Source organism: Parus major, chromosome 4 (genome assembly GCF_001522545.3).
Source record: "Parus major isolate Abel chromosome 4, Parus_major1.1, whole genome shotgun sequence".
Lineage (NCBI taxonomy): Eukaryota > Metazoa > Chordata > Aves > Passeriformes > Paridae > Parus > Parus major.
In genome coordinates this window covers 25,432,940-25,447,618 of record NC_031771.1, presented here as the reverse complement: position 1 = coordinate 25,447,618, position 14,679 = coordinate 25,432,940, and the positions used below count along the sequence as shown (strand labels likewise).

Genomic DNA, 14,679 nt, shown 5'->3' with positions numbered 1-14,679 from the left:
TAGCTAATAAACTTTTAAAGAACTGCCAGGCTCCACTTAGGTTTCTCCATCGGCTTTCTCTCCTGGTTTCACTCCATCATTTCCTGGCTTTAAGAAAGGAGCTGTACCGGAATTAAGCAGCGCTCAATGCCAGGCTGGATAAAGCCTTGAACGGCCTGGTCTAAAGGGAGGTGTTCCCTGCCTATGGCAGGGGATGTCGGGACTACATGATCTTTAAAGTCCATTCCAAGCCTGTAACTTTCTACGATTCTGTGGTTCTGTGATTCTATGAAGCTGCACTGCCGGCTGGATCGCCTGCAGGGGAAGGGGGGATGAGCACCAGGGCAAGCGCTGGCTACCCATGGGAGCCGGGTAACCCACCCACCTCTGGCGTAACCAGTAAAGGAGCGTGATTTGTCTGTCACTGATGCCACAAAACCACCTGGATGGTGAAATATAAACTGTGGAAAACCGGCGGTGAGCTGAACAAGTTCATACCGATGCCTCTTAAATATCTCGCAAAGCTTGGATCTGGCAATGGGGTATTGCAATTAGCTTGCAAAGTCCTTCTGGAGTTTTGACACGAACGGCGGCTGTGAAGAAGCAGCTGCCCGGATTCTGGTATCGCAGCCGGATCGTGCCGTGGAGGCGGAAGACGGCTGCATGGCCCCTACCGCGGCTCCGCAGGGGAACGCCGCCCCTCGCCCTCCTCTCCGAGGTCACTCCTGTGGAGTTGCCGTCTCGCCCCGCTCCCGGCACCGGCAGCCGCGGAGAGGACGCGGTACCCCGGCAGCGCCGGCCCCGCCCGTGGCTCCACCCGCCCCACGCGGGCTCGGCCCCGCCCGTGGCTCCACCCACCCCATTTCGCCCCGCCCGTGGCTCCACCCGCCCCACGCGGGCTCGGCCCCGCCCGTGGCTCCGCCCGCCCTGTCCCGCCCCGCCCCCGGGGCTCCGCCCGCCCCACCCGGACTCCGCCCTCCCCACCCGCTGCTGCCGGCAGGGGGCAGGCGCGCCCCGCCCGGGGCGGTGCCGGTGCCGGTGCGGCCGCGCCCCGCGGGCCCCGCGCGGGCGTCACGTCCGTGCGCGGCGCTCGGGGTTGGCGGGCGGGCGGAAGCGCGGGCGGGGCGGCGCCGTTGCCGCAGTGACGGAGCCGGGAGGGGCGGAGCGGCGCGAAGATGGCGGCGGTGCCGCCGCGTCGCTCCCAGCACCACCATCACCACCACCACCCGCCGCCCGGCCCGGCCTCCCCGCCGCCCGCCGCCGCCTCGCCGCCGCGCAGCCCCAGCCTGGCACCGGCCGCGCAGCGCCACAGCCTGGCCGGCCCCGAGGGCGAGGCGCCCCCCGACGCGGACCGGCCCCCGGCCGCGGAGTGCGCGGAGGGTTCGGGTGCCGCCGCGCCGGCCCCGCCGCCGGGCTCGGGCAGCAGCTCCAGCGGCTCTTCCTCGTCCTCGTCCTCCTCGTCCGCGTCGTCGTCGGCGGCATCGAGCCCGGCGGCGGAGAGTCCCGAAGCGGCGGGCCCGGGCGCGGCGAGCGGGGCGTTCCGCGAGCTGCTGGAGGCCTGCAGGAATGGGGACGTGACGCGCGTGAAGCGCCTGGTGGACACGGGCAACGTGAACGCCAAGGACATGGCGGGGCGCAAGTCCACGCCGCTCCACTTCGCCGCCGGTGGGTACCGGGGCCTCCCGTGCCCGGGCAGGGCACTGACAGCGAGTGGGACAGGGAGCGTTCCCCTGGAATGGCTTCGGGCAGGGGGCCTCCAGCGCCTCGGTGATTCGGGAGTGGGCAAGCCTGAGCTGGGAGGAAGAGTATGAGCACACTCTCTTTCCCGGCGGCGTTTCGCTACACGCTGCTGGGAGATGGCTGTTAAATCCCCTTCCTCTGTGTGAGACGAGTGGGAGAGGAGATCCTGGAAGCGTAAGGAGACTGTAAGATCTAAAAGTGTGGACAGTGATCTCTGCGTTTGAGATCCGTGGGCCGCTGCAAACTTGTGCAGTGGATTTAGGAAGCATGAAACTAAAATTCAGGACAGAGTTGACTTGAAGTAAGGGTTTCACGTGAGTTGTTACAGCTCAGGGACTCCTGTGATGCACCTGCACTTCATGGGAATCAGTTTTGATGCCTTGTACTTTGTAGCTTCTTTCATTTCGATATGGTTGCTGGTTGATATCTGCCTCTCTTGTGGTCTGAGTAGGTTGGGGAAAGGGGTCAGATGGAACAGCTGAACTGTAGAAGTTACAGATGTGTGCAGGAAAGAATACACCTCTTTGCGCAGAGAGGTGTCATTGTGATCAGAACTAATGGTGTAAAAGCAATTTACCAGTAAGGTCCAACAATGTAGACTAACTGGAAATAAATACTATCTTTTGGCAAATAGAGTTGTAAGAGATTACTGCAGTTAATGAAAAAAAGTATTTCTTACAGGGTGTGTTCTGGGGGCACAAGGCACACAAAATTAGTGATAAAAGTAAAATGAGGAAGGTCTTTTAAATCATTACTCATAACTCAGGACTTGTACAGTTGCTAGGTTTGTGGTCAGTCTGAGAGCTCTGAGGTGTGCCACAGTGTTACAGAACTGGACCTTACGTAGTGAAGCACACAGATCTTGTTTGAGCTTTGTGGTGCACTGGTACATGTAAATTAAGATAATTAACAAGTTTGTATTGAGTGGTCAGGATTTAAATACAGTCTCTAAATCACTGTTGAAATTAGTAGCAAAATGAACATTTTATGGTGCAGTTTTGCCTGGTACACTGAATAGTGCTGTACAATTTATCAGTTAGATAACACACCCTGAGATTATGGGTTTGTTTTCATTTTCTAAGTACAAGAGGCATTTGACAATGCCCCTAAGGGAACTTTTGTTTCTGACCTGTTTCCTTTTCTCTCTCCTCTGATCCCTGAGCTCTACTACTGAAACGGGGCTTATGCAAGGGGAGTTTAAAACTTCAGGGAGAAGTTCTGGGAGAAGTTTGGAGATGGTCTTAATATTGATGAACCCTGGAACATAATGCTGGTACTAACTGCATGTGTACTTATGAGGTTCTCTGCTAATTTTGGATTCAGACTTAAAGTTAGATCTTGCTGCTTCCCCTAAAACTCTGAGATCTCAGGTTCTAACTTAAGTACCTCTGCAAACTATAGTGCTGAAGCTGCAGTGGGTAGTATCTGTTCTGATTAAAGAAGAAATGGACAAAACTTACTTGAGGGGGTAAGGTTTTAAAAGTGGATAATGTCATTAGGATGTTACTATAATAGCAATGCAAGGTGATTCGTTATAGCATAAGGAAAACAGCAGATGAAGTTCTGGTACCTAACAAATTCTCTTTTTTCCTAGATTCAAAGACTTTCCTTAGATACCATATTTATTTTATCTCAAATTGCTGCATGGATTAGACAGTGCCAGTGGATTAGACATGTTAAGAGCATTAGGCAGATTTCTTATTACAAAGATCTTGAGGTCCTGCATTTTGGAAAGGCCTGTAAGCAAGCATGTTGTGTGAATGCAGCTGATCTGAAGCAGTGTATACCTGCCAGTAATGCAGTGTGTTGATTTGAGGGCCAAAGGTAAAATAAAAGTTGTTTGCTTATGAGCATAGCAGTCTGCTGTGTGTAGGAGACTGTGTTTTTGATAATAGCCCATTCTATTATTATTTAATTTTATTACTTTATATTACTATTACTACTATTATTATTATTTTTATTAATAATAATATTTTTATATATTATTAATTAGCCATACCTGAGTGTGAATTGTAGGGCCTTCAGTAGGGGAATGGGTGGATGAGAGTGCAGGATGTTGTGTTTTAAACTGCTTTTTTCAAATTTCTTGAAACTAAACTCTTAGGTGAATAGTTTCACTTCTGATGTTGTGATTTGTGAAAGAGGAATTCTTCTTCTAATTTCTTCTTCATTTCCTGTTTTTGGGACTGGATTGTTTTGGTTTTTTTTTTTTCCTTCCCCCTCCCACAGGGTACTTGACATCTCCCCAGCTCAGTCTGTTTTTTCAGATGTCTATCTTGGCAGCAATAGCAGGCAGTTAAGTTCTTTTGCTGTAATAGGGAAGGATAATTTCCCCAGTTATAGTTCCTTGTAAAAAGTACTAAGTTTGGATTCCTTAAGCTTTGTAACATTTCTAATTTGAAAATCATCTTTACGTCCTTTCTTGTGGTAGGACAATTAAAAGAGGCACTTCTGAGACCAGTCAGAATCCTTGGCATATGTGTAAGCTGGAGCTAAGACATGAGCTGAAATCTCTTACCAACTGTTTTAAAAGCTGGGGATAGGTCTGAATCTGTTTCTAAAGTTGTTGTCACCTGTCCATTACTCACTTCCAGATAAATTGTACATGGCTGCATCAAACTGGAGCAACAGTTTTATTCACGTTTTGTCTGATTGGGTACCTGAACTGCCAGTTGAACTTAATAAAGGGAAATTGGTTCTTTAGTTCTGTGTTGAAGTGTCAAGTAGTGTGCTGAATAAGTCTGACCTGCTTTGATTACCTATTAATAAGGGAAAAATTAATACTGAAGCTGATATCGTGGCTATAGAGGCCTCTCTTGCAAGAAGGAAGAGGTTGAGCAAAGCATAATTTTCATAATTTTTCTTTCCATTCTCCTTGCTTTGAAAGGGGAAAACTCAATACTTTCTCAATTGCTGTGTGGATTGCAGTATATTTGGGTCTGTGGTACCAGTGCAGGCTTTGGATATTGTCCAGCAGCACCCAAAAAGCAGGTTCTAAAGACTTTAAAGCGATTGAGTTGACTTTAATACATTTACCAAAAAAAAGAAATTAAGTGGAGGTATTAATGTATGCATAGTTTTCACATTCACATTTCACATTCGATTTATTCAACACATTTATTTCAACAAAAACTGGCCTGCTAAAAAGTTTAAAGAGCAACTGTGCTAAGCATGGATAAAGGTATGTTTAGGTTAACTTTTTATCCATACTGGTGGCCAAAAGTGGATACCTAGGGAAAAGTTATACACTTATCCTCTTCATATGATACTTTTGAGTCCTCTTGTAGTTTGTAGCTCAGCAATTGTTTGAGCATAACTCAGTTTTTAAATGTTAGGAGAGGGTCATCCTGAGGAGTTCATTAAATAATTGGACTGTTAACTTGTGTTAGAAGTAACTTGTTTTCTCTTGTACTTTGCACCCTCTTCACTGGAATATTCTGTGTTCTGCTGAACGATTCTCTTCTTCAAACTGGGTTGAATGAGACAGCTGTTTCACTCGTCTTTTTACTGCATTCCTTTGATCTAAAGATGTGTTCCCTCTTTTCCTTGAGAAAGATCTTAACTGTCATTGTTTATTTCACTAAAATAAGAGCATCTTTACTGTATTATGTACCCCTCAGTAGCTGAAAATACTTTGTGTTCTTGTAAACTGGCCTGACAATTCTGCATTTGATGGTGTTGTTGACACATAGCTGATAAAATACCTTTTTTTGCCAGCATAACCAAATTTTTTGGTTATTCTGTGTCTATGTGAGAGATAGATTTTTTTTTTTCCCTGTTGGGAATGCTGTTGACTTTTTTTAATAGTTGGATGATTTTAGTCTTTGTGATGAAGTATCACGTTTTAGGTGTAATTTGCATGGGATATGGTGTGACTTTACTCTCAGCCTAAGCTGTATCCTGTGCATCATCATGTAGTTTGCAAGTTGAAGTGCCTGTAGTGGTTCATTGTGTTTGAAGCAGGTTGACAGTGATGCGTTCATGGCTCTGTGTGAGTTATCCTCAATGCAGAGCACTCACATACCAAGGCTGATTTTCTGTGACTCTTCTACCATTAATATACTTGGATGGGGAGGACTCCTGTGAGTGTTTGTCTGAAGTCCCAGTTTTTTCCGGAAGCCAGCTTGGTAACAGGCTTGCTTTTTCCCTTCTGAAACAGCATTGAGCCCTACAAAAGGATATATATATATATATTTCCTGCTAACACCTTGGTTCATATATTTTTAGGCTTGGTCCTTGCTGGTAAATCATTAATAATAGCACCTCTTTCACAAGTGACTAGGTGGATGGACCTGGTAGAAATAAGCTGAGTCCTACTCAATTTCTTCATATAGCCACAGTCATAAGCTTGTCCAGTTCCACACCCATTTAACAGGAAGTTAAACTTTTTTTTTGATCGTGAAGTTAGCCCTTCAGGTTCTTGTACAACATGTTCTTTTAGCTATACAGGTGCTGTCTTTCTTGTTTTTACCCAGGAATATAGAGAGTACTAGTAATAATTGCTGAACTTTGTGGTTTAATGCCCACTTCTGCAGCAAGAAGAGGTTGAAGCTTCCAGGAATGGTTTTTGTAAGTTATAGAACTGGGATCACCGAGTGGAGTGTTCTTGGTCTCATTGAAGGTCAGGCTTGGACAAACCTGATTTGAGTTGACTTGTTAAAACATCAGTGATTCAACTTGTTTTCTTTCTGCTTATGTGTGTAGTAATGGCAAAAAGCTGGGGGGGGAAAGCAGTTTTATTCTAAGCATGTCTTTGGTTTCACTAATAATAACTGTTGGAAGTCTTACCACTTTGTGAAGGCTAGCATAAATACCTATGCTCTAGAAAATTTTTGGAGTATACAGCTTTAATGCTGAAGCAAGGGGATCTCACTTGGGTTGGGAAGCAGTCAGTGGTCAGAGTTTAAGAGAGCTGATAAGTTGGTTTGTCAGCTAGCAAGCTGTTAATCATAAAAATACAAGCTACTTTGACACATGAGTAAGATAAGCAACTGCAGAGCTGATCTAAGTAGCTACTGAATGTTCCTTGAGGGAGAGCCAGGAAATGGCACGAAGTCATTGGCAACTTATGACACACTTCCACTCTGTGTGGAGACACCTGAATTGATCACTCCACCTGTGCTGCAATGTAGAGCAAATTAGATCACATTGCTCTGGAAAGCTTTGCTTGAGACATCCTTCTTGAACTACTCTGACTTAACTTCTGGTAGGTGTCCCCTATGTCCTTGTCATAGAAGAGATGTCTGACCTCATGCAGGTGTTTGTAAAGCCAAGTCACTGTTTAATTCTGCCTCATACAACTTAACTGGATTAATATGGGTACAATGAAGAATGCAAATTGTGTAGTCAATTAGGAAACATCCTGGCAATCTTACAGCCTCAGAGTGTGCAAATGCACACTCTTTCATGTTAAAAAAAGATCAATCGATAAATTCCTGGCCTTGACTTTGAAATTTTTTTTAATGTTTCTGGTAGCATTTGTGGTACATAAAACTGTTCGTGTCACAAATGTATTACTTAGTAGAAAATTTCAGCTTGTTTTTTCTTTGTGACTAGTAACTTGTTCTCTTGAATTATCTTCCAATACTTTGTGGCACATGTCTCCTTCCCATTTATTTTTTTTCTGAGAGAATTTACAAGAGGATATAAATGCAGAATCTTAGGCCTTCAGTAATAATGAGCCAGGTGAACTTTTCCCATCTTGAAGGCTTTTCAGTTTATTCAGTTAAATCACTCAGTTTAATTATTTTCTGTCTAGTGAAGTGGGAGAAGTGCTTGGGAAAGTCTTGGGGACAAAGTCTGATCCCAGTGTGTGCAGTAGTAAAGCAGTGATACACAATGACTTAGCCTGGACTTCTTTCTTCCTTTGCTTATAGCATAAAACCATTCTGATAGGGTCATGTGTCTAAGAGTGCTCCTCCACCTCAAGGGCTTGTATTCCCATATAAACTGTGTTTAGTGCTCTGATAAGTGGAATTACATTTAGTAAGAGCATCTTTCCAGCTTTGCTCAAGGTCCCAGTGATACCTACAGGTGTGTTTAACCTGTGATGATACATTTCTGTAATTTAACTCCTTTTGGAGTCTTGTTCTTAAATCAAGAAGGTGAAAGGAGGAGGAAAAACACCTAATGAGAGTCATAAGTCTTCCAATGTCATAAGTCAAACTGTGCACATAGCTGCATTGCAGAGAATGGAATTGGCATTTGGAGTTCTTGCTATGTTGTGATAAAGTGTCATTAATTGGGCAGTGGGTGAAACAGTTCAGCCGTACTTAAACTGATCAAACTGAGTACTTAACCTGATCAAACTTGATGTATTGTGCTCACCAGGGAAAGCATTCTTCCAGTTCTACAGGGAAATTGGTTATTTTTTACCAAACTTTCTGAAAATTTGTCAAAGAATTATGTGTCTTTTGTGAATATTAGTAATTAGGCTGTCTGTAAACTATTACCATGTGAAAGCTTTTGACCAACTGAAGGAAGGTTTAAAGTGGAAACCCGAATGTGGGTGTATGTAACAGGGGGTACCGCTGATGTTCCTGTTACTTTCCTTGCATCCCGCTGATGTTCCTGTTACTTTCCTTGCATCCCTCTCTCACCATTCAGCGTGCTCAGCCTTTGTAGAACGGCTTAATGAGTGGCGGCCAGGCAGGCTGTGATACAACACAGTTCAGCTCTGTTGAGACTGTAAGGGAATTGTCCAGCTGTTGTTTGAGCAGGTGAACAGAGTCTGACTTTATGGTGGAATGGACCAACAAGTAGATGAGGGACATGAATAATGTACACTGAACCAAGAGTGAACATATCATATTCACCAAGAGCTATATCATGTTGTTTTGCCAGACAAATGAACAGAAGTATGTTCTCTTGCAGGTTTTGGAAGGAAGGATGTTGTAGAGCACTTGCTGCAGACAGGAGCCAATGTTCATGCTCGTGACGACGGAGGACTGATACCCCTGCACAATGCCTGCTCCTTTGGTCATGCAGAAGTGGTCAGTCTGCTGCTGTGTCAGGGGGCAGACCCAAACGCTAGGGACAACTGGAACTACACTCCTTTGCATGAGGCTGCTATCAAGGGGAAAATAGATGTGTGTATTGGTAAGTGTCTGTCACTTAATAGGTTGCAGTTTTACCTGATTATGTTTTGTGAAGCTGTAATAGTTTATGTGCTGAACTTGGGATGAAAGATATTGCTTGTTTTAAAAGTGAACTACTTTTAATTTAGCAGGTAGGTACAGTGATAGTAATTTAACTTTTTCTTGGTCTGTAATACAAGGTTTGCAGAACTTACATCAGAAAAACTGTCCTGGAGAGAATGGATGAACTGTCCTTGTTTGTTAAATTACAGTATTTAAAATCTCAATATGTAGGTTTGTTTTTCTTGGTTGCTGTCAAGAAAACTAGCTTTACTAGATAAAGTATTTGGTTTTTTTTGGCTGCTCTATATGTTATAGTAGTGGTTAGGAAGATGGTAAACCTTTCATTCAATGCAGTATGGAAAAACAACTTGATCCTTGGGAGCTTTCCAGTACCATTTACAGGACACTATTGTTCAGTGGTAATCTATCTTCAGTATGTGTTTTGTAGACTGGAGCTAAAACAGTTTCAAATAAAATTGAACGCTTCAACTGTTTAAAATTTGTTGAGAACATACAAAGAGCTTTTTAGTTGGGATGTCTTTAATTTTTGTGGTTTTTTTCTGTACTTAGTATTAATTTGTTTCTGAATAGGAACTTCTATTTTTTTTTTTTTTTTTTGCACTCAGAGCAGTTTCTTAAACTTACACTCCTTTACATCTAGTAACTTGAATTTAATTATCTGCTCAGCATTTATTTTTAATCAAACCTGTAAAGGAAAGCCTGAGTTTTAGGCAATTAAGTTAAAACGATGAACTATATGTTCTAGGTGTTATCCAGATGACAAGACACAATTACAAGACTTTCAGATGTCTTTTTTTCTGAAAGTTTTATTACATAGAGTTCCTTCAGAGAAAGCTACAAAACTTACAGAACGAAATCTTGCATTAGCTTTATTGCAATATTTAAGTCATTGCTTAAAATAAACACCAGAAATTGAGTAAAGAAAATTGGAGGAAACATCAGAATATAATTTTTAAGTCTGTTTCTTCTTTTCACAAGCAATGTGATGGATCCATTTCATCTCTGTATGCAAGGTAAAACATGGAGAATATTCTCTAGAAATTGAATATAGTTGATTATGCAGCAGTGTGTGGGAAGAGATCTATTGATATAGTAGGTTCCAGTAACAGTCTACTATGACAATGTTTAATGGAAAAGTAAGTTTAATTCTAGTCTGTAACTGGAGCCTAGTATGGGACTTAAAGGAAGTAATTACTTTGGTCTGTTTTGTGCTGGAGTCAGCCTGATTTTGGGAACTGCTGACTGAAAATCCAAATAAAGTGGAAGAAAGTTTAAAAGTAAGAGGCTGAATAGAAAATTGATCCTTTGCTTCAGAAAAGATTTGTCTTTTTCAGTGTTTGAAACCTTGTATTGGAGCAGGAAAGGATGCAGCAGCACACTTTTGTGTTTATAGATAAGATGAAAGATGGTTGTGACAGAGGTTTTAGGATTTGGCAGGGCAAGATAGCGTGGGTAGTGTTGCTTTGGGTGTTTTCTCTAAAGACTTTGATACTCCAGAGGAGTTGGGGCAGGTCAGCTGAAGAGGCAGACTATTTGATACATCCATTTTGATGTACAATGCTGGTAGTCATTTAAGATTATTTAGATCTAATTTCTAATATTAAAGAACTGATGGTACCTTTAAAGTTCACTCTTAATTCAGCAAGAAGTTATGGACTTGGTGGAAGGAAATTCAGGATTCAGTTTATGGCTTGTATTACACAGAATTTCATTCTGTATTCTGTGCACAGATTAGGTCAGGGACTGTAAATGTTGATGCTAGACTTAGGATATGATCCATGTATATGTAAATGTTCAGCATGTAGTACCTACTGATCAAATCCCGAGGCTCTTCTGCTGTCTGGAGCAGTTTTAAGGTTCCTTGGAAGCAGTGAGCAGGCTTGGAACACTACACACAGTTCTTTTTCAATCTGCCTGCAAGTAGCTCTGGAGGAATTTTGGGGCATGTTTTTTAAAATTTATTTCAAACAAGCAAGCATGATGCTGTTGTGCTCGGTTGAGTTACAGTTATCCATGTATGTTGTACTTCAGTCAGATTTAATTTTTCAGGGTGAGAGTTCCTACCAAAGGCACTGTCACCAGTCACCAGATTATTATGTACTGTGGTATGATGCTACTTTGGGATTTACTTCATTCTATAAAACTGACAGGACATGAGTCTAAACAGAGAAGTCTGTTCTTTCATGTTTGCAGTGATTTTGCAATTTATATCTAGTGGGCAAGCATGTTTTGTTGTCTTCAGCAAAATTCCCGCTTCTTTCTGGCAGTTTTATATAAAACTTATATTTTAAGGTCTTCAGCTTTAATTTCAAAGTCTTTTGAAGGAACATGTTATATAAAGGGAACATGTTTTTAGGGCATGAATTCTAACTAGGAATATTTTAATAGCTTTTTGGAATACATTGTATAGTACTGCTGTTTACACCTGAAGTGTATGCTGTTGCAACTGGAAGAAACTGGTCTGTTAAAAAATACTAAAATTCAAAGAACACATCCTTTCAGTGCTTCTTTTAAAACAAGCAGGGCATACTTTTTAAGAAGCATTGTTTGAAGAATGGGGAATCCTGACATAACCTAGAATTTTTTGCTGAATTTGAGTATCTGAAAAGTGATAGACTATGTAGAAATTGGTCATCTAACCTCATTTTTGGCTACCTACTCTTGGCATCTTCTTCCAAATGATTAAATGAATGAGAATTTACGTTCTCTCCTTTGCTTCTTCTGTGCCACCCCAGCCTGCATATTTTCTGTATCACAACTAGCATAGAACACTTCACTTTACATGTCAAAAAGGGAAAAAGTAATAATTGAACAGTGTGGAGATGTAGCACATTCATGAATAATGATTTTCAGAGAAAAATTCAAGACATTGAAGCATGGTAGGAAGACCAGCAAAAGACAGGTAGTGACTCTAACACTTTGTCTAGCACAAGTGTTGGAATGGAGTGTCTATATTTGTGCTAAAGGTACTTTGGGTGCTCAGCTTTTGTGCTGAGTTTAGAGTAATAGGTACAAACCCTGCCACAGGGGGAAGCTTGAGTAGAAATAAGAAGGATACATGAACTGATGAAAACCCACCAGATTGTGCACCCAGGAAACTGTAATACAGCAAATAGCTGATGTGAGTTCTTTTTCTTCTGTTTTACTGATTGCATATTGCAGTTATAGGACAGTGTAGGGAGAGGTGCTGAGTTTGGGAGGAGTGTTGGCTCCCATAGGTGGCAGTTGCTTTTGTATTGTGGGTCTGGATGGGAAGTTCTTGGTGAGCAGTACTCAGTTGGTTTGCTGACCATCTCTTGGAATGTATTCAGTCACTGCAGATCTGTTTAGTTGCCAAGTAATAACACTTGAAAACATTGTTTACTTTATGTAATCAGTTTTTGGACTAAATTTATTGAAGCATTGGAACCAATTGTTAGTGTTCTCCAGTATTTATGACTTCAAGGATTGCTTTATCTGTCAGGAAGATGCATTTTCAGTGTCTGTGAACTGCTTCTAGAGTTAATGAAAAATGGGTTTGTTTCTCAGTGTTGTATTTTGTCCTGGAATAGTGGATGAGTGGTCAAGTCTGCAGTGTGCATTTGGAGGAATGCTGTGACGTCAGGGTAGTGACTGTTCTGCATGTTGGGGGCTGTGGAGAAAGAATTATCTGTTTCCTCAGTCTGACTGCAGTATAGATTTTCAGATGAAGATCCACATAGCTAATTTTTTTCTGCAAATGACATGTAGCTCATGATGCTCAGAGACTGTAAAAGCTTTAAATGTATCTTTCTTTCTCCTGGCAATCAGCAGTTTAGGAACTTGATAAAGAGGCTGCATTTGAACTGTGTTGCGTAGCAATTTGTGTACAAAATTCCTGAAAGCTCTAATTCATTTCTTAATTGCTGGCATACTTTTGGCTTTGAAGGTGTTCTGTGACAAGAGAATTTTATGGTTTAAAAGTCTTGCTGAAAGAAAACAACCCATCCTTTTTTTGAAAAGGAAATTATTCTTGATTTCTTGATGACTTTTATTGCAAACTGTTTAGGACTTTAGTGAGAATTAGTGAGCAGTCATTTCTGTTCGCAGTTTGCATGTCCTGGTTTTATATCTATCTATCTATCTATCTATCTATCTATCTATCTATCTATCTTTTTTTCTTCTATCAAATGTCTCTTTTCTCTGTTTTTGTTATGAAAAATACAGTCTTCTGTTAAGTCATCCTGTTGAATATTCTGGTATTTCTGTCTCCTGCCTTCCTTCACCCCTGGCCATTTTTTTAAGGGGGAGTAGTTGGTATGGGTGATATGGACACCAAAAATGGTTGATGTAGATTTATAGAGTAACCTGATTTTCCCTCTCACTTGGTTTTCTGCTTGCTGAGCACTGCATGGGAGTAGTTCAAAGTAGTTCTTGTGTGCTAACAGCTCCTTTAAAACTATTTGTGTAGCACAGTTGATGTTTTTTTTGGTTTATTTATTTATTTATGTAGTTAAAAATAAAAAGTAGGCTAAAAATAAGGTTACAGAAGCTGTGCTTATGCAGTTTGTCTGGGTTTGCTTTGCCCTCCAGTGCATTTGTTTCTGCAGAAGCTGTAGCTGTTCTTGCAGAGATATTTTTTTTTGTCCATGTAGATCTCCAGTTAGGTGTTGATATCTATAGGACTGCTAGGCTAAATATTATCTCAGGTGTCATACACTTGCTTAGTTTTTAAGGGCATCTTTCAAAATATGCAAACACAAGCACCTTCTGTGGTGATGCCATGATCTGTGGATCTGAACATACAGAGTGCTGTAGTAATTTTAGGGAAATAAAACATTTTGTCTATTGAAAAGCTCCCTTCATCACTGTACAAATCTGTACAAGTTTTTAAAAATCACATTTAGCCCATGCAGTGCTAGAAGGACCCATCCAGAATTACTTAATGTGACATGAGACTAGTGTTTTTACTGGCTTCCTCAGACTAGTTATAAAATCTACTGCAAAGATCCTGTGGCATGATGAATTTACTGTTCCATTGCTATGAAGTGACCTCTAATGGTACTGTCAAGGTGCATTTGTGTCTTTTTGACCTGAGAACTTTTGTGTAAGTTGATTTTTTTTCTTTACCCTTTTTGCACTTGAAAGATGGAACAAGCAAGCAAGCTAAAGCTTTTTTAAGCTACCAGTTTTTCTGATGTATAGGTCATGCCCTTAATATAGGGATCAGTATTATTTAAATTTAAATTGTAAGCATGTCAAAACATTCCTTACCCTGCTATGCTTCCTCACAACTGAGGAAGGAGAAGAATTAATTAGTTATTACTTTCTGCTAGTATGCATGTTTTGACTGAAAGGTATGGAGGGAGTATTATGTGACCCCTTTCTACAGGGCAGATAAGCCTTCTGTTAGGATAAAAAAAAAAAAAAAATCTATGAAAGGTGGTTTCTGGGTAGAAGCAACACACAGTAAACCTTAAAGGAATTGTAGAAATGGTAAAATCATTGAACTACTTAAAATCGTTGAGCTACTAAAAATCTTTGAATTACTCATTTGTTTGGTCACCTTGCAATGAAGATGTGTACAGCAAATAGTGAAATTATTGCAGTTTATGGTAATTTTGTCCTAAGAGATTTTAGAATGCTGAGAGTGTTTCCAAGCAGAGGAACTGCATTACTGTAAAAGTTAAGGTGTCTGATTTTACTTCCTGAAAAATAATAATAAAAAATAAATCATAAGAAGTGCTATGAAGTTGCATAGTAGCCAGTTCTTTTTGGAGGTGGGGTGACAGGGAGAAGATTTGGTATCTTAACTGAAAATTAATTATACTGACTTAGATTT

General features: G+C 41.5%; 1 protein-coding gene across 2 annotated transcripts in view; it reads left to right on the top strand.

The window, feature by feature from the left end:
* Positions 1–1,139: 1,139 nt before the first annotated feature.
* TNKS (tankyrase) overlaps positions 1,140–14,679 on the top strand; it is a 127,407-nt gene continuing 113,867 nt past the window's right edge. For both annotated transcript variants that reach the window (XM_015624747.1, XM_033513959.1), the window contains exons 1-2: positions 1,140–1,644; positions 8,593–8,817. In XM_015624747.1, the coding sequence (XP_015480233.1) occupies positions 1,155–1,644; positions 8,593–8,817 (715 nt within the window). In that variant the 5' untranslated portion in view covers positions 1,140–1,154. The remainder of the gene's footprint in view (positions 1,645–8,592; positions 8,818–14,679) is intronic.